Genomic DNA, 25,055 nt, shown 5'->3' with positions numbered 1-25,055 from the left:
ATGGCAGATTTTTCTTTGGCCCCTAATTGTATTTCGAAACTGCTAGAGGATGATTGCAGAGAACTCAGTTTGCCTTGTTTTGTAATCGCTACTTATTAATTAATTAATTCCTCTTTCTTACCCAAAAAAAAAAACAGAAACTCAAGAATTGCTGTAAAGTTTTGTCCAGATACTGTAAAGTTTTTACGATGATATATAAAACTACGGTTTCGACAAAAGAAAAAAAAGACTACTATAGAGAAAGGAGGTAATAAATTTAAAATATAAACAGAATAAAAAAAAAAAAAAACGTTGAAGAAGAAAATAAGATGAAAATTTGGGACATGGAAAAACTGTAGGGGGCACAGATATAATAGTGAGAAATTCCTAGGGAGTCTATTCTAAATTTACGCACTTGCTTTCCATTCAAGACTCCACCAGCGTCTCGCGCATCCCTTCGTTTCCCTCCTTCCAGCCTCCTCCTCCTCCCCCCCAGCCCCAGTCCTCCCAAACCCAGAAAAAACTCTACTGTTCTTGGCTCCATTGATTCTCTGAAGATTTCTTAGATCAACCCTCTGCAGCAGCAACACTATATTAATCGGTCCTTGGCTGAGACGTAGTTCTCTCTCTCTCTCTCTCTCTCTCCCCTCTCCCTATCAGGTTAATTGTATAGGTACCACCACCATACTTTTTCTTTCAAACTACAGTATCAAGTTTAACTACATCCACCAATGTCGCCGTTGCTCCTGCTGCTACTGAAACAGCTTTTGGGCTTTGGTGCTTAAGCAACACTCTTGATAATCTGGCTAATTTTAGCTCAGGTATTGCACTCTATAGAATAGCTTATAACTGTCAAAGTTGGAAGGAATTATTTTTTCGTTTCGGGATAAATTTCTATTCTTCTTCCATTGAAGCTGGACTCTTCTGATTTCTACCGACCAAGAATTGCTGCAATAAATTCGCTTCTTAAGGACATTTCAATCCCAAAATCGATTAAGAATTATCGGAGCGGGTATTTGTCGTCCGGGGTGCGTGTGTAGTTCATCTATGTTTGTTGTTTTCATATCCGAAATGGGACAGGATGTTTCAAGAACTACTTGATTTAAATCCTCTTGTTTTCAGTAATATTTGTGGGGAGCATCCTGGGATTTGCCCTTTTTCAGTAAAATTGTTTTCAAGCCTGAAATGATAGATAAGTTTTACACTTTATCTGAAAGTTGGTGTTTTAATGACTGCTCATGAGAGCATCAGTGTCCATAGTCAACTTTGGCACTGCTGCTATCAAGTTGGTATCAGGTCTAGAGAAAAGATTCAGACTTTTGTCATCTTGGAACCTAGCTTTGTCCGCTACACATTTGTCTTCTTCTGAGGATGAAACAATCATACCTGAGGAAAGCCTGGTCGATATAGAAGCTCAGGAACTTACAACAAGTACTAAATGCATGCAGAGTGACAGCATAAAACATAATAGTAAGTCTGCTTCTTCTTTTGAAGGGATCAGAGATGATTATGATATTTACCATCTTGGCATTCAAGAAGATAGTTCCTTGGTTTGTGAAAATCCTCAAAATACTGATATGGATGTTTATGGACTTGGAAGAATGAAAGTCATACTTAGGAATCGAGGATGGGTTTTAGGATCTCCAGACAGTTGCCAAAGGTTACCTTTGGCTGAATATAACATAGTGTGTATTCTGAATGACCTGTTTGAGGGCAGTGGAGATGCTGCTCTAGCTCTAGCTTTCTTTCAATGGTGTGAGCATTACCTGCACTTACAGCATGGAATTAGATCTACATGTGTGATGATACATATCTTGGTTGCTGGGAACATGAATTATAGAGCTATAGATTTAATACTTTATCTTGTAAGGAAGAATGCTGGGGAAGATTGGTGGCCGAACTTGCTTTTACAAGTCCTTCTCGAGACCTATACAATTAGAACGGTCCTAGAAACTGTATATAGCATACTCATTGACTGTTATATCAGAGCAAATATGGTAAATGTGGCTCTCAAGTTAGCTTGTCAAATGAAACACATCAAACTCTTTCCTTCACCAGGGGTTTGTAATTCACTTCTTGGGGCATTGTTATATATGGACCAATTCGAATTGGCATGGAATTTCCTGGAAGAGATGCAGAGTCAAGGGTTAGGCTTAAATGTGTCTGTAATCACTTTGTTTATTCATAAATACTGTGTGAAAGGCAATGTTGAAAGAGGTTGGCAACTATTGGTAACAATGAAGCAACATGGATTTAGTCCTGATATTGTTGCATACTCAACATTGATTGATTCCCTTTCTAAAATGTCACTGGTGAGAGAAGCAATCTCTTTGTTGTTTAAATTGAGTTTGATTGGTATATCTCTTGATTCCATTTCAGTTAGTTCAGTCATTGATGGCCTCTGCAAGGTGGGGGAAGTGGAGAAAGCTTTCAATATCTTGAAGATATTTAGACTGCCACCTAATATTTATGTCTACAATGGCTTTATTTCAAAGTACTGTCACGATAGTAACATGACTGCTGCTTCTAGCACTTTTTACGAGATATCAGAGATGGGATTGGTTCCTGACTGTTTTATTTACACCACCATTATATCAGGGTACTGCAAGATGAAGGATCTGAAAATGGCCCTTATCTTTTTGGCAAAGATGGTGAAGAGTGGAGTTGAACCATCTGTTGCCACATACACAACACTTATTGAATACTACTGTAGGTCTGGAGAAGTACATGTAGCGGAAAACTTATTTCAGAAGATGATGACAGAGGGTTTGCCACCTGACCTTGTTGCATACAACACACTAATGGATGGCTATGGAAAGGAGGGCCTCTTACACAAGGTTTTTGGCCTTTTGGATATAATGAAGTCTGCTGGTGTCTATCCTGATAACATCACCTATAACACAATCATTTACAGTCTTACTGTGAGAGGGTTTGTAAATGAGGCTCATGATTTACTGTATGAGCTCACTAGAAGAGGATTTACTCCTGATATTGTAACTTTTACTAACATTGCTAGCGGTTATGTGAAGAAAGGGAACTTTGAAGAAGCTTTTTTTGTGTGGCATTACATGAGTGAGCACAATTTGGAGCCTGATGTTGTAATGTGCAGTGCTCTCCTTAATGGGTACTGCAGGACACGTAGGATGGCAGAAGCAAATGCTCTCTTTACTAAAATGATCGACATTGGGCTGGTTCCAGATCTTGTGTTGTATAACACACTCATACATGGTTTTTGCAGTGTTGGCAACCTTGATGACGCCTGCAAGTTAGTAGAATGGATGGGCAAGCAGGGTATCAGTCCAGATGAAGGCACTCATCAGGCACTTATCTTGGGATACGAAAAGAAGATGGTAGAGAATCCAGTAGAAGCTGCAGATTTTATGCTGCAAAGGATATCGCTGAAATAGATTATTGGAAAACGATTATGGGATGCAACAACACGACAATCTGGCGCCTTCGCAGGCCTGCAGAACATGGAAATTTTGGATGCACCAATGATTTGGTTTTCTTCACCACCTCCCCTGTGGTTGTTAGGTTTGTCTCTTTTCCATGCATTGCATAGTTTGTCTGGTTAATAATACTTCAGCTAACATGGACTATGGTTCTGTCTGGTTTTCTTCTTCAGGTAAACAGTCCAACCCTGTGAAGCAACGACAGAGCTCAAAGCTTTTGAGAAAATTAATAGCTGTTGAGTATGTTCAAGTTATCTTTTGAGAAATCTGTTCAGACATGTCTCATGGTTTTGAACTTTTAATACTTTGCTCATATAGTAATAAGAATAATCCTTGAATACAAGTTATTCAAAGTTATAATGTGATATTTGGCCTGATAACATTAGTACAAATACATGCTTGAAAGACTGCTGAATATCTCATTAAAAAAATAAAAAAAAAAAGATCGAAAGATTAAATGTTGGAGTGGTTGAAATTGGCAATAATTTGTTAGGTTATTAGGTTTTGTTATCTGTTCGTGAGTTTTATAAGTTGTTTCCTCTGGTATCTTCTCTGAGTAAGATTGTTTATGATTCTCTCTGGTTTGCTCTTAAGGTAAATTAGCAGCCTGTGTGAACCAGCAAGAGGGAATAAAGCCAAACGGGATTGCGTATGCAGTGGCTAGGAAGCTTTCTGAAACTCTGAAGCCCGGGAGATATGTCCTTGTATATTCTACAGATATTTGTCCAGATATACTATTGAGTGGGCAAGGATCATGGCCAAGCGGTAGAGTCAGATGAGCCTGAATGGTGGCCTAGGGAGTTTGAAGTTCAGTACTCCTCTTCCTTCACTTCAGGAATAGAGCGATGAATTTCACTGTGTGAGTACTTGGAGCATTTTGTGGTGGCTTTAGCTCAACTGATTCCTTTTTTATATTGCAATTGTTGAGAGTCTGAAACCATCAATTGGGTCTAAGGTTTTTCATATTTAACGTTTTACTAATAGTTGTTAGATTTTTCTCCTTTTTATGCACTATGCAGATTATGTTGGGTTTGTAGCACTTCTGTGTTATATGGTGTAAGGTTCTATCTGGTTTAATTTTCAGGTAGACACATGAGCCTGCAATGGAGGTCAACACATGAACCTGCAATGGAGCACAAAGCCAAGCATGCTCTTCTGTTTGCCAGTTTGGAAGCCGCGTGACATTTTACAGCGGGTGAGATATCTTCGAATCATCTATCGAGAAATCTTTTCAGATATACCTCACAAAGAGAACTGGCCATTAGTACCAAGCCTTACCTATAGAGTAAAGTGTGAGGTTTGCAGCTCATGACCCTCCCCTCCCCTCCCCTCCCCGGTGGGAAAATAAAAGTACACAATTTCAAGATTTACCTTTGGACGCCATGTTAGGAAGAATTATCTATCTGGAAAGCATTAGCGAAATTGCACCTCAACTTTTAAAACCTCTTTAGTGCTTGCTATAATCTTGTACGAGCAGCAATGCGTCTGTACAATCTTCAAAAGTTTGCCGAATATCCCATCGGGGAGAAAAAAAAAAAAAAAAAAAAGAGGAACAATCTGAGAATCACAGAGAGCGAAATGTAACCCGTCATTCAGATTCCCAAAAGACGAACCAAAAAAAGGTTCTTGGGTTGGAGAACAACTTGACACTTATTTGTCTTTCTACAACCTTTGGATGCCTTCACTTTCATCCGTCCAGGAAAAGTAATCCAGAAGAATCCAGCGATTTTCTTGTTTTTTCGACGTCCATAGGATTAAGATTTCTCAAATTGGTTATCCAGTTCATTGGGACGTTAACAACTAAAACCATTTATTGAGTTCTTTCAAGAATGTTGATGGCATTGCAGTTGAGCGTTTAAAATCCTGCAAGTGAATCAGGGATTGCTGTGACGGGGATACGATTTTCGCCTCATCCTAAGTCGGATGAGATCGTATAATCTTTGGAAACATTATCACGTCTGTTATGGTACAGAATAAACATCTGTATGGTACAGAATAAACATTTGTAGACAAAATTTTTAAAATTAGGAAAAGGTACAAAATTTTAGTCTTCATTAATAAAAGGACTTAACATGTGCTTTTTCCATCTTCTTTCTCTAATCTTTTGCTCTACAGTGCCATGATATTGTATCCTCTTCAGCAAAACCAAACTCGTGCACGAAACCTTAAAGTTCATCTTTGAGATCTTTACTGCTACCGTCGTCACTTGTGGTGGCATCAGAACCCTTAGGTTGGGTAGATAAGGCTGGCTTCTGAAGCTTGAAAGGATTGGTTGCGTGCTTCTTTAGGAACTTGTAGAAAGCCACCACAGTACGATCTGTATCAACTGTAATCTGCATAAAACATGAGTAGAATACAAGCATTATTAGCATGTATGGTTGAAAGAAAAACAACGTAAGAATACACTTTAAAATTAGCATAACAAAAGCCTAAACTAAGCACTAACCGGATCGAAGCTCTTATTGCCAGCTGGGAAGAAAAGAAGAGTTGGGAACCCATCAGCCTGCAAGCAACGAATAATCAAATCCCATCCCCAAAGCCTACTGCTATAAACTGTTTCACATACGGTTACTGAAATGCACAATGGGTTGTTGAGCTGAAAGTTTGGTCACGCTTGAACAGAGAATCGAGCAAACCAAAAGAATTCATAGAGCCACACATTAGTTTGAAAGGTCTACAATGAGAACAAAAATGAAATGATTCTACACCTCAGTCAAAATCCATAGTATTATCACGTATCCATAAATTTTGAGGGATTGTTCCGCCAAGTCTTTTTGTTACTGGAAAGCTTTAAGTTAGTTTGAAAGAAATAATCCCACTGATCCACATATAGACAGGATAGACGTTTGTTAAGATGATACCTTCGCCCTGTGGTGCTCATTTGTAGTCCCATCCATCTTGGCAATAACAAGCGAGTCAATGCCCCTCAAATGTTTGCCAAGCTTGTTATAGATAGGCTCGAGTGTTTGGCAATGCCCACACCAGGGAGCGTATATCTAGTTTTGAATATAGAAGTCATCACAAGAGACCTTTGGAACAGGTCAACAGTTTTTTTTTTTTTTTTTTTCGCTCAAAAAACATGACAATAGAGGGAAATTGATACCTCTAAAAGAACATCTTTGGACTCGTCGAGAACAATTTCATCAAAGTTCTTGCCAACCACAATTTTGACATCCCCATCATTCTGCATCAATGGTAAAATGAGAGATTAAACTAGATATTCTAAATAATATGCAAGTTTATGGCAATCTGAGTGAAAAAACTTACTTTTTCTGGAACTGGATCTGATTTGTAGAAAGGCTTAAGATCGTCTTCCAAGAACTTCTCCCCGAATAACTGCATGCTCATACAGCATAAAAGAATAAACTATGGAATGCAAATGCTTATCTGTTGAAATTAAGGATTTAATGTATCGAACAATTTATTGCCAAACCAATATATTCATCTTAAGAATTTCATGAACGAGTTAACAAACCTTAATGTTGCTTAGAGTCAAATCACCTTCCAATAAAAATTTCCTGGCATCCTCATTTCCTGTGTATGCGAGAACCTGTATTCAAGTCTCACTTTAAAAATGATCAACTAATTCTGTCAGGAAATGACAGGAACCAAAATACACTGGAGGGAGGCTTACTCTTGGTGCATCTCCTTGCACACCAAAATAGTCCGAAACAGGCTTCCCAACATCCTTGTTGTCCATTTCTACGTAAACACATAGGAGCTGCAGAGCAAGTAGTCATTCCATTTAAAATTGCCAAGACAAGTTTTCAACAGGAAATCAATAAGCATGAGGTGATAATACAATCAGATGTAAATGGGGAAAAGAACGAGCCTAGAACTTGTGACATGAAAGAAATTGCTTAGATCCAATAATGGGTAGAGCCGCAAGTAGCAAAATCTTTTTGAAGTGTGAAGTTTTCAATGTTTATCACACCAAATGGTAATTTTGATGCTTTCCTCTATCAGAAATGTTGCAAATATACCCAAACGCTACTCATAAAAACCATGATAAAAAATGACTAACAAACATAAGATGTTAAAATTTGCATGAAAATGAATTTAACACGATCAATATATTCTCTGCTGTTACAATTTTAGTTTCAATTTTTAAAGGGCCTTGAGATCTGACAGCATTTTTACTAAATAATTAACCAGAAGGGGATGCCCCAACGCTGTTAAGACAAAAAGAAATATGATGAAATCGTACATCCAATGTCATCGATTGAACAGTTTTATCTGAGGCAAGTGCACTTCCAAACTTTCACAAACTATGTGTCACCAGATGCTTATGGTATATCATCAAAATTTATTAAGCAAATTACCTTTCCTTTAAAAGCTTTTGCAGCCTCTTGGAATGTGGGTAGGAACTTCTCTGAATCATTTGCAGTTGCAAAAAGTAACAACTAGAAACAAAAATACATCAAGTGATCAAAAGCGTAGTAGTAAAAATCCATATATGGAAAACTAGCACGAGCAAATGTATCACCTGATTCTTGATTGGATTTTCAAATATCAGTGGGGCACTATCCCGAGTAAAGTTTGTGACCAGGGGAAGCTTATTCTTGTAAACAAATTCACTTATTGCTGATTTAGTAAACTGACCACCTGTAGAAAGAAACTCAGTGAAAGGAATTACACACTCACTCTTAATTTTCAAAAAAGAAAAGTCTAGAAACTGACTGAAGTGATTTATTTTTTCATCCTCTTTCTTGATGATCACCAAAGCTGGGCGTTTGACTTGGGGATCAATTTGGAAAAGTTTTGCTACGTCAGAGCTGGTAGTCTGGTAGAAATTGACATCCTCTTCAAGTTTTGAAGCTGCAGCTAATTCTTCACTGGCTGCACCCTGAAAATTATATCAAAGGCATTGTCAATAAGATAACAAATAATTGACCAGAATTAGCCATTGATATCCTTAATTTTAAAAAATTCAAAACCTTAAGAAATCAAGCAAAATTGCAAATTAAAATGAGGAATCAGAGCATAGAAGCTTATGAATAACCTGAAACTAACAAGCAAAGTTGGAAGCTCACTTGCTAATTATGGGTAATATGTGACTTTCCAAATTAACCCTTCAAATTTCAAATCCTAAATGTCAACTTGAAAATTCGAACATAAAGAAAGGGATTGAGATAGGTAGCACATTCCGTAAAAAGGAAAAAGAAAGTTCTCAAAATTACTAAAACCTTGTCAAATTCCAAAAAGCAAACTCACGCAATAAAATTGGTGAATAAAAAAGCAAACTAGAAAACAAAAACTGAGGATTTGCAAGGCTAACTAGTGAAATTACCACAAAGGCATCCAAAAATCCCAAAACCAACTTTGACTCAGTAGCCAAAATTTGTTCTGCTTCCTCGACTGTTGTAATGTTGTTTAAACCAGGGCCAATCTTCTTCTTCACCCAAGTCACAATAGCTTCTCTGGATCACAAATTTCAGGTAAGAGACCATCTGGATATTCACATAAACAAAAAGAACAATGGGATTACAAATGATTTGCGTTCTTCTGCACTCTTGACCATGACATTCCAATGAATTAAAGAACACCACCACACTGCATTTTCTAGTCTTCACTACATTATTGATAAAAAACAATGATTTTCATGTACAATTAGAATCATCAGGGACCAGGAATGGACCAGGCAAAACCGAATCAACGTTAGGAGAGTCTCGAAGCTAGAAGCCAGGTACTTCCCCAAGCAGGACCCATCAGAGCATTAGCCGGGTTGATGAGGACTGCTATTACATTGACTAAATCTGCATGCTTGTTACTATAGGTAATCATCAAACCAAATGATGATTCAAGAACTCAAAAGTCTCCAACTACTTCCATTGATCAAATTATCAGCTACACTTTAATCGACAGAATTGCTAACCTAATAACAGGGCACTTTTCCAATAATTTCACCATCGGGATATCAAAGAATAAATGCTAACTAAGAAACTCCAGAAATTCAAAAAAGAAAGACGCTTACTTGGTACGTTGACCGGGGTAAGGCGTGTGAATGCCGTCGACGAAGAAGTAAACTGTAGGAAAGCCCTGAATATCATACTTCTGCCCTAAATCGCTCTCCTCCGTAGCATCCACCTTAGCCAGCACCACCTTCTCCTCCTCCTGCTTCAGCTCCGTTGCCGCGGCTGCGTACTCCGGCGCCAGAGCCTGGCAATGACCGCACCAAGGCGCGTAAAACTCCACCATGACGTACTTATTCTTCGCTATAAAATCACTGAAATTGGACTCCTTTAACACCACGACGTCCGCCTCGTCAACCGCAGGCGGCGTGTACGCCTCGTAACCGCCGTCCTCGGCAGCACCTGAATCGTTGTCTTCGAGATCGTCGTAGTTCTCGTAGTTGTGGTACTGAGCATAGGGATCGTGATGGGACGACGAAGCGGCGTCGTCTTCTTCCAGAAAACTGAGATCCTCGTCTTCTTCTACTTCAGAGCCTTTTCCTTTCTCCACCGTTTCTGAAGCAAACGACGTTGTTAGAACGCTAACGAAGAGAAGAAGGAGAATTGAGAAAACCAGAGCTGATTTGACAGCCATTGTTGGGGAGAATTTTGAAAATTTTGATGGGGACGGAGACTGAGACTGTGACTGTGAGGGTGGGAGCAGTGAAGATTGTAGTACTACAACTCTACAAGAGATTTCTCATTTGTGCAAAGTAAACGGAGACAGAGGTTGGTAGCGTGTGAGTGTGTGTATTTATTAATTATTACAGCAAGAGATTAAACGGTGGAGTTGGCGGATTTTGTGGGACGTGGGGCCGTTAGAGTGACGTGGCTAAAGATAACTGGTTGGGGACCAGCAGAAGAGGAATGGGGACATGACAAGTCGGCAAGATGAGTCACTGGCGTTTTGCCATTGTTGTTGTATTGTTGGGTTGACTTTTACTTTAGTGGGATTGGAATTTTAGTAGATGTAGGCGTTGATTGGGAAGCAAATTTTTGGTCAAAAAACTTTTAAAGTATATATTTTAAAACATTAAAAAATTTACATGTTTCAATTTTTTTTTAATTTTTATAATAAATTATAATAAAATTTTAGATAAACATCCAAAAAAACTCATTTGCCAAACTCGTTTGCCAAAAAACTCACTTAAGTGCTCGTAAGTAAAGTAAAAAAAATTATTAAAAAATGTGTTCATAAAAAAAATAAAAAATTATCGTCAAAAAAAAGATAAAATGATTTCTTTTATGGAAAACTACAAAAATTAAAGACTTCCTACTTATCAAAGTAATATTAATCTTTATCAAAGCACTCATAATATTATTCAATGTATGTAAAATAAAAAAAGTTATTGACAAATGTGTTCATAAAGAAGATAAAAAAATTTCTGTTGTGAAAAACTGCAAACTGAGTTAAAGACTTCCTGCTTATCAAATAAAAACTAATAATCAGGCATAGTAAAAAATAAAATGTGGACATTTTTTTTTTACAAAATCTTGACAAAAACTACTGTTATCCTTTTGTGATTTTATTTTGGATTTTTTGAAAATATTTCTTTAACACATCTCCTAGAAGTTTAGTTCATGAATCTTTGATGTGCAGCAATTTCTTTCAAAATCAATAAAAATATTTAATCCACATTGGTTGAAAGGAATTTAAGGAACCATCCCATCAACGAATTAAAGTCTTGGGGATATGAGATGAATCGTCTGCATTTTGACATGATGACTGGGTTAAATAGTTGAAGAATTCCATGGTGGAGAGAAAGGCAAAATAGATTGCTGAATTCATGGCAAGAATCAGGTTATCAGAATCACAGCTGACATATTAGATTCATTGGAACCCTCGTCTTCAAAGAATTCACGGAATAGTTTTTGGGTACAACTTTGGGTCCGGACATCAATTAGACCCATACTTTCCCCAGAATTCTGAGGGAAAGAAAGAAAAAGAGATCAACTGTTATGTCTCAGCTTTAGCAGGGGGTGCACGCTTTGCAACAGGGCACAGGCTCCAGAGTAAGTTTCAAAAATCACCAGCTATGAAACTGCAGTTGACAATCAAGCAGCTCCCTCAGCTAACTCTTTCTTGATCGTTTTTAACATGTCCAAAACCTGCATGGTGCAGTCATTTAGACGACAGACGCTAAGTAAAACTTGCAGGAGAGGAAAAAGAGGCAAAAGAAAGCAGTGCAGGAGTGAAGTAAGCCTTATGTAGTGTTTCAGTATCTTACAAAGCCCAGCATTTATGCAAAACATAATTCTGCTCACCCCAAAATATGGAGACAGAACTGTTGAATTTTGGCGTAGTATCAGGTATATGTTCTCCAGTAGGCATAGAAGTCTGTCCACTTGATTCCCAAGTAAATCAACCTGTACAAATGAAGAATTCGCTGGTCTGTTAAGAGTACAAAACATTCAAGGCTCATTGTAATCTTGAGGCTTTTTTTTGTAAAATTCTAATGATATATTCGATTATAGCACAATATAGTGAACAAGAAGTAAGTTCTGTTTCAAGTCAAGCAGCAGCCAGTTTTTGAAAAATTCACTTGTGCTTTCAGCTACCTCAGTTTCAGCTAATTGCAAATTGCGGGATCTAGTTATGAAAGCCTTCTTGTAAAGCGACTTCTTTTTTCTTATCGAGGCCGCAAGGTGAGCTAATCCATTTGTTTGACGCTTCAGCGTCTCCACCCTGGAAACAGATTTTTAAAGTCTCATAAGCTTTCTCATGATCCTAAGATACAAATGCTTTCCAGCAGAAGAATCAATTTACCTAAAGACAAAAATATTTGCAATAACTCTAAATAGTAGTAGAGTACCATGATACTGGTTGAAAATTTTGAAGATAAGAGTTAGATACCTCAAACAATACGATTCTAACTTTTTGTGCACCATTTGCTCAAAATCCACTACTAGTCGCTGAAATCCCACGACAGGCGAGAAAACAGATCGATTTTGTTGATTTTCTTCTTCATAGGCGTACTGTCCTTCGGAGTCAACCCCCTCTGTAGGATGTATCAGGGCTTGATGATCATCTTCTTTTTGGTCTTTGGCTATGGAGCCTGAACTATTCTCCATATGTGGTACCGATGCCTTGCTTTCAAGCAATTTATCTGATGATATTTCTAATAATTCGCTCTCTGTACCGAAAGTTCTCTCAACATCATATGACAGTAATTCCATACTGTCATCCTCAGCCACCTCAACACAGTGATCTCTGAGTTCCTTTGTCTGATTACTCGTGTTCACAATTTCCTCTATGTTGCAGTTCCTAGAGTAGGAGTCAGGCTTTTCAATCAGGGTTTGCTCTGGATGCATATCCAATTTTGTAGGAGGAAAATCTTTAGAAATTTGCACCTGGTTCCATGTTTCAGATTGTCCAATGGTAACAAAGAATTCTTTCACCAATGCAACCAAGACAAACTGATATATCTCGTCTTTAATAAGTATCTCAATGTTATAAGCATCTATTTCTGTTCTCAGCCTATTGAAAAGCTCTCTAAAGTACACGATATAAATGTCCTCTTTTAATAGGCTGCCTACAGTCTCTGGTACCTTGTCACTGCTGTGGAGGTTATCAATCAAGGTTTCAAAACCTTCAATTTCTATTTGAAGTTGCCTTATAACCAAATTGCCGCTCTTCTCAATACATTGCAATGTCTCCCCAAAGACGACTTCCATCAGCTCTTGCTTCACAAGGTAATCATCAGCATTTTGTTTGATGTTCGTATCCAATTCAATAACTGTTTGCTGAAAGTAGACTGCATATACATTCTCCCTTATAGAGCTTTCCAGGTAATGCTGCAAAATTTCACATGCAGTTTCTTCTTCAGATTCGCCTGCCTTCTGAATTTGAAGATCGTCTATTTTGACTCCATGATGATCTTCGGAATCATTCACTGACAGATTATGACTATCACCTCTAATGAGGCTCTCGTTGTTTTCATTCAACAACTCAAGGTATAAGCTTTTTGCAAAACCTACAAGAATTAATAAGAAGATTTCCTCAATGATGAAGCTCTGCAATTTCAGATCGTCCCTTTCTTGCTCGAGTTTCCTTATTTCATTACTCAAGTCTACACCACTTCCTGCATTTATGTTCTCATTAGCTGTTCTATCAATCTTTGTCAAACTTGTCTCCAAAACAGCTGTCTTATCACAAAATCCTTTATTATATCCTGGATTACCATCCCACATCATAAGATTGTCCAGTCTTTCAATAACTTTCCGTATTCTGCTTTCCAGTTCATCAGGATCCTTGTCTCTCTTAATTGATGAGGGCCCCTGCCTTCGTAGAACTTCTCTTGCTAGCCAATTCCACTCTTCACATTTACGCTGTTTCTGAATAAAGGACTCATGATTCTTTACCATCTTTGCAACATAGTGGCTTCCTCCTGGATCTGAATCCTTCTCAGGAACCTTAGGCGAAACTTCTGGTAAAGGCTCACTGGTTGTTCGCTTGATTGATGATGGGAAACCCGAAAGCTCATGCATTTCGAGTCCTTTCTCCTCTATCCTACCCTGACTGCACAAGGCACTTAGTTCATCGTGCAAGGCTCTTGCATTATTGATCAATTCTGTCCATTTCTCCCTGCTGAAGCCAACAGGAAGAGACCAGCCTCTCTTCTCAAATCCTGTTTTAAAATTTTGTTGAATGTCATTTATGAAGCCCTTAACTGAAATCACAATTACATCTTTCTCAATGCTCCACGTCCACTGCTTCTCTAGTGGAAACACCTCAGCATTTCGCATCCTCCCAAAGGCGAGATCCAAAGTTCCTTTCAGAATATCTATGTCAGAACTCATCTGCTGAATCATCACGTTGTTCTTTCCAGGGTTTATTGAATTTTTCAGTGACTTGAATCCTGAAACATGGTCGTGCCCGAAAACCTTGTCTTTCATCCATCCAGAACCTGTATGTATATCCTCGTCGAAGAGTTTGGAATAAAGTTCACTGTCGAAAGACCTGGAACTTCTACCTCTAATCCTTCTTGTCAAAGTTTTTCGCTCATCCTCCAATTTCTGCTTGATATTCAAAACTTGCTGATCCACGGAACTCTTCAATTCACGAATATCACCACCTTGGGCTCGATCATCCTCAATTTCTTCACTGCTTGGAATATAATCCGGGAGGTCTGCACCCTTTGTTCTCTCAGTCTCTAGTTTCTCCCGTAAGTAAGCCAACTCTCTGGCATTTAACTCCGCTGCACGCCGAAGCTTCAACTCATTCTCTACCCTCTCCATTAGTTCCTTGTCTTTCTCAATTATCAAAATCCTCATTTCTGCAATGCGTCTCTGGAGCCAGTGTTTGATTTCTGTCAAGTCAGAAAGCATTTCCTCGCGGTTTGTTTCTTGAATATCTTCCTCTTCTTCAACAATGTTGAGACTACCATCCACAAGAATTGCTGCCAATTCATAAAATTTTGATCTCTCGTGAAGAAATTCAATAGGTCCATTTTGAGACTGAACTTTTTCATGCGCTTCATCCATAGCAGATCTCAAAAGCCTCATCACTATTGAGTCTGACTTCGACCTGCAATTGATTTCTTCAAAGAGGTCATCCATTCTTAAAATTAGAAAAAGAGACCGGAATAATTCTTGAGCAAGTTCACAGCTACATTAATTATTTCTTTAGCACGGTATATAACACATAGTATATGTTAAAATTGAACTGTACAAGGGCAATTAAATGGGTCTCCAAAAGGAGAAACAAATCTTGTAGTATCACTTTGTGGGCTAAGAAACTTAGAATGAGGAAGAGAAGAGTGCTTAACTTGGTTAGTCTCCCAAAAAAAGATAGAGATTTGAGAAGGACCTGTTCTTGCGTGTTACAAGGGCCAAGGGACTGAGCCACTCCACATTTTTTTGTCGCTTGGACAAGAATATATGGATGACATGTACTATTCCGCACGATTTGGCATGCACATTCACTTGTTACGGTTTTCAAAAGCTGATGAGATAAATCTCTAATGCTAGTAAAAATAACTTCAATGCATACTAGCAGCCTATTACCATTAAAGTTTGTAGGAAAACCATCTTTTCTTTCTCATTCCATTAGAATCAATGGCTGCCAATGGGTTATTATGGTTTCGCTTCAGCTCAACTTTTCCTTTTTCTTCCCCATTTTTCTTTTGGGGTGAAGAAAATAAGATCTTTCCAATGCTTTTCTGACGTACTGAGCATATTTATTAAACCTTGCATGGCAAGAAATATTGCAAAAGGACTGAGCAGATGAGTCATTGGTTCAATGGGCGAGTTGGTGGTTAAACTAGCGAGCCATTAAAACAATATTTATATAAATACATGTACTATATATCAGTTAGCTTAATATATGTAGAACTTATAAATAAAGTACTTTTAAATATTACTAATTATTACATCTAGAAAGATATATTAGAAATATATAAACATTAATAAAGGACTCAATTTTCTTATATCATCCTTTACAAACACAAATCATGTATTCAAAAAAATTATTTTATTTAGTAAAACAACAAGCTTTTAAGGAAATAGAATTAAAATTTTTTTAATACTTTGCCTAAAAAAATATTCTTTAATTATCAACTCCTGTTACATAATAATACAAACAGTTTTAGTATGACAGTTGAATTAGCGTCATTAATGGCCTAGATTAATGGAATTCGAGGCTGGAATGGTTCAGCAACATGTAAATCACCTTGAAAACAATACAAATTAGTAGCACATTTTTTAAATATACATGGCATATATTAAAATCAACTTGTATCTCGTAAACTAAATCATACTTTGTTTTTGGGTAAAATATAATAAACCTCCATGTGGTTTGTGAAATGGTTAAGAAACCTCCTTATCATTTAAAAACACCTATTGAACCTCCTTATACCATGGATTAATCTGGAATTTGGATGAAAAACATCCAAATTAACGGAGAGTGAGTCACACTCACCTAATACATGAGTAAGATTGATCACGTTGTATAAAAACTGATTTTTTCTTCCAATTATACCCTCTTCCTTTTCTTTCTTTTTTTACTTTCTTTTGCTTTCCTTTTCCCAAAATCAGAAAGGTTGCCTTATATCCTTTTTTCTTTTCTTTCGTTTCGTCTCTTTCCTCCTCCTGCAATCAAAATAGAGACTGCAAATGCATCAAAATGCCATGCCCCTCACCACCACGACCACCGCGACTACTCTTTTTTCTTCTTGTATTTATCTTTTATTGTAGCACCAGAGGATTCTTAAGAAAATTCATGTCAAACTTTGGCTTCTTCTCCAATAGAACTCTCCTTACAACAACACTTTTAATCTCTTAAGTAATTGCCTTTAACCCATTCTTTGGCAACCAGATTTACCGCCATATGAAAGGTGGACTGAAACCAAGATGGATTTGAGATATGAATCAAGGCAACCTCACAAAATTTCTTTTGATCCATGCAAATATCTAGCTTTAAGTGTATAATTGTTGTCATATAACCATTTTATTGGTCCAAAGAATTGCTTTTATATAGTAACTTGTTGGTTTTGCTTTGTTTTTGGACTGAAATTAATAGATTTGTCTATCATTGTTCATGCATATATTTGTTTACTCTTTACTTGATTTTGGTCAAATATGATATCATAAGCATGATCTACGTTGAAATTGGATTTTAGGATGTAATTTTTGTTAAATTCCACCACTGGTGGTAGCTACTGGTGGCGCTGCTCCCTACCGTCGCTGGCGCAAGCTCTGCAAACAATAATAATAGGCAGAGAAGAAGAGCAACTTTGAAAATTTTCACCTTTACTCATAAAGTCTGTTTGTAAATCCACAAATACGATGATGGATGTGACGACAGCAGTAGAAAAATAATGAAAACTGCTTTATTGCCAGAGCAGATGAAGAATGTTTTGAAATTTTAGTTTTGCCCCCCAATTTTTTCCTTAAACAATTGAAGAAAAATTTTTAAAATTTTAATGTAGTCCTAAACTAATTTTTAATATAGTTTAAAAATAGGGTTAACATTGTAACTTTACGTCTTTCCATCAATTTGGATGTTTTTCGTCGATTTTCCAAATTAGTCCAAACTATAAGATGGTCTTTTGGGTGTTTTCAAATAATAGGGAGGTTTCTTGACCATTTCACAAATCATAGGAAGATTTACTATATTTTACCCTTTTTTCATCAATCAAGACCACGAACCTTTCACGAACCCTTGCTAATGTCCAAATTCAAATTAAGGGCCATATTGGCTAGGCTGTCACCTACAATTGCACATTGCCCACATCGTCACTCAACCCCACAATCCCCTTGTCAAAATCCAAACACTAAATAGCCTCAATTTTTAGACATACATAAACTTTGCAATTGCAGATGTGAGATAATGCAGTGGTTAGTAGCTACCTGCATTCAATCAATGATGCGTACCCACACATTACATCCAGTACTACCTACCTACAGGGTTTTCTACTATTTTATTATTATTATTATTAACATATAGACAAAAGAGCCTTGGGCCTCTTGGAGTTTCGTTGTCCCTTGCATGCGTATCTCACGTGATTGAATCTTTTACTAAGGAAGCACGGTTATTCTGTAAAGACGTTTGCTGGTTGCACTTTGACTATGTGGTTTAGCTCTTGTTTTAAAAGATTGCGTGTTGACAGGCAATGCCACTTTATTTTAGCCTACAAACATCCTCGGATTCAGGCCCTTGCAGCTGATGCATTGCAAACAAAACATAGTTTTCCTTTTGTGACAACCACACCCAGATTATTAGGTAATAGTTTTCTTGTACATATCTTTTTCCTACCAACTTTCCAATGTCAAACCTTGTCCCTCTCCTTCTGGTTGTACGACAAAATCCATGCTATTGGGGTTTCCTTCAATTACCCCTAGATGGTGAATTTTTCCTCGTTTGTTTGTTATATTTTCAACATTCATCCTTGGGTGGGGTTATATAGGTAATTTGATCCAAATGTAATGATAAAGCTTAGAGCAGGTTTACAGAACAAGCTATTTCCCTACTTGTGTGCCTACTGTCTGGGTTGATTGCTGATGGCTGGTTTAGTTGAAGTAAACGTTTTTGTGTCAGAGGTAGCTATTGCTAATTCAAGCTCTCTTTTGACTATATGTTAATCATTGAAGTGCTCTTTTGGTCGTTCATTCTTCATGCTTCCTCTAGCTTTGTTGTTGCTCTTGCTATCATTATTCTTCAGCCTTCCTCCTTCTTTTGCTATTGTTGTTTCGCTTGTTTTTATTATTAGTCCTTCTAGTGGCTTGCCTACATCAGATTCCTCTATTTTCTATTTATATTGCTGGTAATTTACTGGATTTTTCCTTTCCTCCTTTTTATATTGCATATTGTTTCTTGTTCTGCTTTTGATTGGCTTTTTATTACTATTATGTCTATGATTTTACCACTCTTTGTTGATTTATATTTAATGTATGTTTGTTTCGGTGATGCCTTCTTATACAGTGGCGGAGCCAGAAAAAATTTTCAATGGGGGCAAAAGTAATCCTAAAATTTTTTACCGACTCTTTTTTTAGTTTTTTAAGCAAAAAAAATATTCACCAACAAGTTAAAATGAAAAACCTTTTTTAGCTTACTTCAAATGGAACTTTATGACCCATATATCCTTTTAGAATATTAGTTCATTAACCACTTTAAAGGACCATATACTTCTTTCACTTCCTTAAAACTCCGGGGGCACACTTGAAATTATATCAAAATTTTACGAGGATATTATAGGAATTTACGATTTGTTTCGGTGATGCCCTTTTATACATGATTCTTTCTTTGCCACTATTTAGCCTGCTAAAGTATGTTTCCCACCATTTAATTTTCCTTTCCTTGCCCCCTCCTAAAAAAAGGTTCTTTCATTCTCACTCTGAAAGTCTTTAAAGTGTTTTTTTATGTTGTGCTAAATGGTCTCTATTAGTTATTGCTTGACCACAATTCACTCCCATCAAAAAAAATATATATATATATATATTGTTTTGTCTTTGCAAGCATGGCATTTGTTTGTATGTGTTCTTAAAAACAAGAGAAAATAAGTTCTTTGTGGATGCTATTTTGTTTTTCGCCCTCTTTTTATGCCTTTCATAAGTCTTTGAATTTTTTAAAGGCTATGCTTTTGCTATTTAGTTCAGAGCTCTTCGTTAATAATACCTTTATTTATTATTTACCAGTGTTAATATAGCATTTTTCATATTATGTTCAGTCTTTATTTTTATTGGTTTTGTCTCAGTCAGTATTTGTTTTTCCGCTTGTATTGATGTTTTTATTTCTGCTGCTATTTCTCATATGCCTTTGTTCAGTGGCCATTGCAAAGTGTGTACAAGATATGTTAGTGCCCTGTTTTACGGTCAACTTGAAAAAATTGAAAGATTGAGAACAGAAAAATTTTGGACCAAATGTGAAGCATAATCAACTTAGTTTTAGGGCCAGTGATTAAGAAATAATGGAGTTCTATTTCTGTTATTGAGGTTGTCATGTTTGTTTCTATATTCAACCCTGTTGGGTTTGGGTTTTATCCCACCAACTATTATTTTGTTGGGCTTGATGAGATAAAATCCAAATCCAACAAAATAATAGTTGGTAGGATAAAATCCAAGCCTAACAAACTCATTGATGATTACTCTTATGCAAGTGTATATAGACATATCTGTACTCGTTTCGTTTGCCAATTGGATTTGAGGAATAGGTCATATTTGAACAACGAGTGTGGTCTCCTAATGCTCTTAAAACTAGTGGATATACATACAAAATGTTAAAAACATACTAGCCATAGAGGAATGATTGATCCATGCATGCTTGAGATCTTATTCTCTACTAATATATTCTTGAGTAGTAGCTTATTGGGTTGGTGCAATTGTGTCTAGTTGTTGTATTCTTTATAAATTTTTGTTGTACATTGACATACAACATTTGGTGTAAATAAATACTAAAACATGTAGGAAGTACAATATTCTTGCACAATTGCATCTAAATCAATTGCTTTTGCCCTGGTGTATCATAAACGTGATGTAGATAGGGAGAAGTTTAATGGCAAGTGCAACCACAATAAAGTAAAACATGGACATTGAAAACCATCATAAGTATATGCATTTTTATTGTCAACATCTAGTTTGTTATGCTGTGAAAATCAAATGACTGGAGCCGAATGAAAATCGAGAAAGAAACACTGAGTACAGGAAGCTAGGAACTAGCAGTCATATCTGGCATTTCAAACTAGGAAACTCCTAATCTAGTGGTGAAAATGACAACATAATAATCCCTCTTGAGAAAGAAGGATACATGTATTTTATAAAATTATAAACACAATTGAACTGATCCTACGGAAAAAGTGGATTACATTCTCAGCTCCATTCCTTCAGAATCTCTTTTGTTTGTAGGTATCACTGCAAACAAAATGGGAAATTTCAGTCATTTGATGATGTTTTATAATCAGAGCTCTACTATTTTTCCTTTCTGTTTTTGGTGAAAATTAAGTGTTTCTCATTCCAGATTTCCAATAAATCCTAGATACTCTTTAGGTAATTTTCATTGTGTGGACCCAATTCTTAGTAAGACAAACATTAAAATTGCTCTGCTTCTATGGAAAACTTGAATATTTTGACTTGTTAATCACTACCTTTGGAGATAATATCATCTGACTCTGTATCTCTTGAGGTAACTCTAAATAAAAGCTATGTTATATAGACAATTTAATCTATACACGCATATGCTATATATTATACAATACATTTATATATTTATATACTACGTACTATGCCTGTAGTGCTATTCAAAAGCAAAGATGTGGACAACTTGAAAAGTCAAGATTTTTTATACTAGCTTGTTTTGCATTTGCAATCTACTGTCAATAATTTAAATATATTTGCATCTGTATTATTTTGGCTTAATTGTCCTTTCTGATTATGGAGCAGAAACCATGTATGATTACGATTATATTCAAGACTACAAATATATTGAGTTTTTGTATTCTTTTTGCTTCTTGTCTTTAGCACAAGCTATTAGGCAGTGCACATATGGGATGAGAAAAGCCCTACTGTTATCAATCTATTATTGTCACTTATTTAATCTTTTCACGCTGAGTTCCTTAATCTATATCTGTGTTTTGAAACTCGGACCGGACCGGCCGGTTCAACCGATTGAACTGAGAACCGGGTAGGCATTCGGTTCAAGTTGCTTTAAAAAATCGGGAAACAAAAACCCAGGTTTGATCGGAAGAACCGCTTCAACTGGAGTCTAAGGTCTAAAGAAGAGTAAAGACGGATGGTGTGGGGACCACTTAAAAACTAAAGCCATGGGGCATGTGTTGTGCATAATTGCTACCAAGAATTAACATCTTTATCTTGTGTGCTGTTTCTGACCGTTGACCGTTGCTGTATTCTGAGCTTTTTAATTTTTTTAGTCTTTTCCTGTTTTACCCTTTTTGTTTTCCTTTTTTGATTCTTTCTTTTAATTACTCTCAAATCTCTTCACATATCCTACCGTAAATCTCTCTCAAACAACTCCAATGGAAGATCTAAGTTAAAAAAAGGGATAAAACATTAAAAATAAAAATAAAAAATTCACCTAGAAATATTTTATCGATTTTATGATTTGACCCTTAGAGTACTAGAAAACTATTATTACACCTAAAAACATTTTAGAACTTATAGCTATAGCCCTAAATTCTTGTAATAAGCCCTCCAATTTGGTTCTAAACCTGTTGAATATGCACTAAATTGTAAATTGCATAAATTGCTATTTAATTATACTACCTTATTTGTATTTTCTTGTAAAGTATCTTAGAAATATCAAATATGCATTGAACCTGCATTTCTTAGTATTAATATGTTTTTAGAAAATTTATATAATATATTAATTTTTAAAATTAAATATATTTATGACGTCATCTAGTTCTTGAATGGGTTAGACGCCGGTCGAACCCGTTGACCCCTGATCTCGACCGAGTCGATAGCCGGTCCGAGTTTCAAAACATAGATCTATATATGATACCTTGCATAACCTGTTTTTTCTAACATTTTGCTCTTTTGCTATTTAGCGAAGTCTAAACCTTATCAATTTTCTTGTAGCTTGTAAATCTCATGCTATATATGAATAGGTTCTTGTAAAATCGTTTTTTCAGAATACTATTGCATTAATTAAACAAAACTTTGCACCATACTACAAAAATGTCTTCTAATCACTTTTTGATTGGCCATCATTCAAATTAGATATTCTTGCTCCATATATAATATATTTGTTTACTTTAGGAATGCTCTTCATCGTTGTGCATTGGTCAAGTTATCCTCTCTAAAATTAGCAATATATGTCTTACATGTTTTAAATCAAAGCTAGTATTGAATCCTCAAAGGCTGGAGTTGGGCCTTGAGAACTAGAGAGATTAGACGTATTTTTTGATGATTGCTTTTATTGCTATAGTTGTCATTTCACATTTGTCAAATCCTGATACTAATCCAAGAATAAAAACAAAAAAAAGGCAAGAAAGAAGATTAATAGTTAATGTTACTAATAAGTGAAATAGTATCTGGTTTTTGTTTATTAGCTTCGGACTTTTGCCAACTCGTTGCCCTTTCTTTTCTTAGATTTAGTCTATTTATCCTTTACAAAATTTAAATGTTATTTTACCTTCCGATTGAGTGAGCTTATTTTTTCTTCAAAATTATTCTTCTAGAAAAGATCAAATTTTATCCATGCTGACTTTACTAGTCAACTAATTTGCCAAAGTATGTTTTCTATAAGAGTTATTCTTTTCTACTGCTATTTGACATGTAGTTTTTTCTGTCTCCCAGCTTTCTGTGTGTTCTTTGTAGTGGTTGGAAATTTGTGCAAGGTATGCTTGTTCTCTTTTTTCCATCGATTATATAAATTGTAAGCTTTTTGACTTTTTTTTTTGTTTTATGCATTTCTTGTGTCTTTTATTCTGTATCAATTGTTTGTTTTCTTTATCGTTTCCCTCAATCTTTTCTGTTTATTTATTTTTTCTCTAATATTTGGTGTATACTCCATAGGTATCTATGGCTTAAGACAGGCTATAAGAAGCAGGGATTAAAATACAACCACTAACTCAAAACAATAGTAGCCATACATCCATGAAAGAATCAACAAAAAAATATTGCCTTTTCATTATAGAGAATAAATCTAAGAACATAAATCTATACATAGTTCATAAGGCAAGAGTTAGTAATTATTAAATCACAAAACAGACACCTTTACCTTCTTTAAATATTAAGTCTGCAAGAATATGAAACTTAATAGGAATACTGAGCGGAGTTGTTCATCTATGCAAATAATAATCTCAAAAATAAATGAAAAATTGCTAAATTTTTTGATAGATAAGACTTCATTCAGTGGCAGCATAAATACCATCCATTAATAAAGATAGCAATTCTAAGCATATTTCATACCCTCTTTCAACACTATATATGAATAATCTTTTTCAAATGAAGAAGAATCTTAATTCTTTTTTATTTTTAAGCTTAGGGAAAAATGGACATTATTAGTGCAAAAGATGCAATCTCAAAAGAGTAAGATATGCAATCTTTTTCAATAAACTTAGAACAAATCTCTAGCAAAGAATAAAATATGCAATCTCAAAAACATATATCAGTGCAAAAAATAAGGACCTCTAGGTTGGATTGAGTGATGTTCAAATTCCAAATACAATATTACAGGTCACAAAATATTTAATTCAATTACCACCACTTTCCTTAGGTGCAAAATAGATGCAAAGAAGATATTGCAACATCTTCCAGTATTTCAATCTAAAATGCTTTTTCAAAAAAAAAAAAAAAAACTATACAGAGCATGTCTCTTTCATTTTAAGACTAAAAATAATCATTATCTAATTAGTCCATGAACATAATGCTATATGTCCACATAAGTTAAACCTTATTAAAAAGTATACAGTTGGAATACTTAATTGATGAGCTAATAACATTCTATGGATCCTTCCTACCACCTTCACCATTGGTGGTATATACCCACCGCATAAATCAATTTATCGAATGTATCAGAAGTAGAGAGAGAGTGCATAAATTGAACCCTGAGAAGTTTAACATGCGTATCAAAAAATATCATACAATTACTCTATATGACGTAGAAAAATATAAAAAAAAATCCCTTAACTCTTGAAAACTCCTTCGACTAACAAGAGACTAACATAAATTAAGGAATGAAAACTAAACAGAGTAAATAAATGTTATAAGTACTTTGTCTCGTGAATGTTCATTTATTATTTATTTTTAGTTCCAGTTTTTTGCCTTTTTTTATTTTCATTTGATGTTTATGCTTTAATGGTTGTGCAGCATACATTTCTCATGCTTTAATACAGTAACATAGTCCTGTTTTATTATCTATGCTATTCAATTATCTGCTACTATATCTATTACTTGTAACATTTCTAAATAGAATCTGTTGATCAATTAGATGGATAGGAATGCTTGTCGGCGTAAACGTTATGCAGAAATGCCATTTATTGAAAAGGATGCATTGTTTCGATACTGACTAGAGGCTTATGCAACAAAGAAATGAACTTGCTAAATATGGCTTGATCCTCTGCTGCTCCTACTAGAGCACCTACCTGCAAGAAGAATAAAAAACACTATATTAGTAGGACAGGTTTAGGCCATGTTAAAACTGGAATTTGCTTTCCAGAACCTAAGTTTGAGGCTCAATGTCAGCAAAAACAAGTTGAAATCGATAATAGTTATTATA

At 35.8% G+C, this 25,055-nt stretch overlaps 2 protein-coding genes across 2 annotated transcripts; one reads left to right on the top strand and one right to left on the bottom strand.

The window, feature by feature from the left end:
- The first annotated feature begins 380 nt into the window (after positions 1-380).
- On the top strand, positions 381-5,167 carry LOC113708574 (uncharacterized). The gene is made up of 5 exons (XM_027231049.2): positions 381-800; positions 894-3,513; positions 3,605-3,671; positions 4,026-4,290; positions 4,516-5,167. Exon 2 carries the CDS (start codon positions 1,218-1,220, stop codon positions 3,384-3,386), a length of 2,169 nt encoding a protein of 722 aa, XP_027086850.2. The 5' UTR covers positions 381-800; positions 894-1,217; the 3' UTR covers positions 3,387-3,513; positions 3,605-3,671; positions 4,026-4,290; positions 4,516-5,167.
- A 151-nt stretch (positions 5,168-5,318) lies between these two features.
- LOC113708575 (protein disulfide isomerase-like 1-4) lies at positions 5,319-10,111 on the bottom strand. The gene is made up of 12 exons (XM_027231053.2): positions 9,406-10,111; positions 8,722-8,851; positions 8,112-8,277; positions 7,918-8,036; positions 7,754-7,834; positions 7,066-7,152; positions 6,907-6,981; positions 6,699-6,767; positions 6,535-6,615; positions 6,293-6,427; positions 5,878-5,934; positions 5,319-5,764 (listed from the first exon to the last, which is right to left on the bottom strand). The coding sequence occupies exons 1-12, from the start codon at positions 9,975-9,977 to the stop codon at positions 5,597-5,599; spliced, it is 1,740 nt and encodes a 579-aa protein (XP_027086854.2). The 5' UTR covers positions 9,978-10,111; the 3' UTR covers positions 5,319-5,596.
- Between the last annotated feature and the right edge of the window lie 14,944 nt (positions 10,112-25,055).

This window comes from Coffea arabica, chromosome 9c, assembly GCF_036785885.1.
Source record: "Coffea arabica cultivar ET-39 chromosome 9c, Coffea Arabica ET-39 HiFi, whole genome shotgun sequence".
Lineage (NCBI taxonomy): Eukaryota > Viridiplantae > Streptophyta > Magnoliopsida > Gentianales > Rubiaceae > Coffea > Coffea arabica.
The sequence above is the reverse complement of the archived record's forward strand: the minus strand, read 5'-3'. Positions and strand labels throughout refer to the sequence as shown.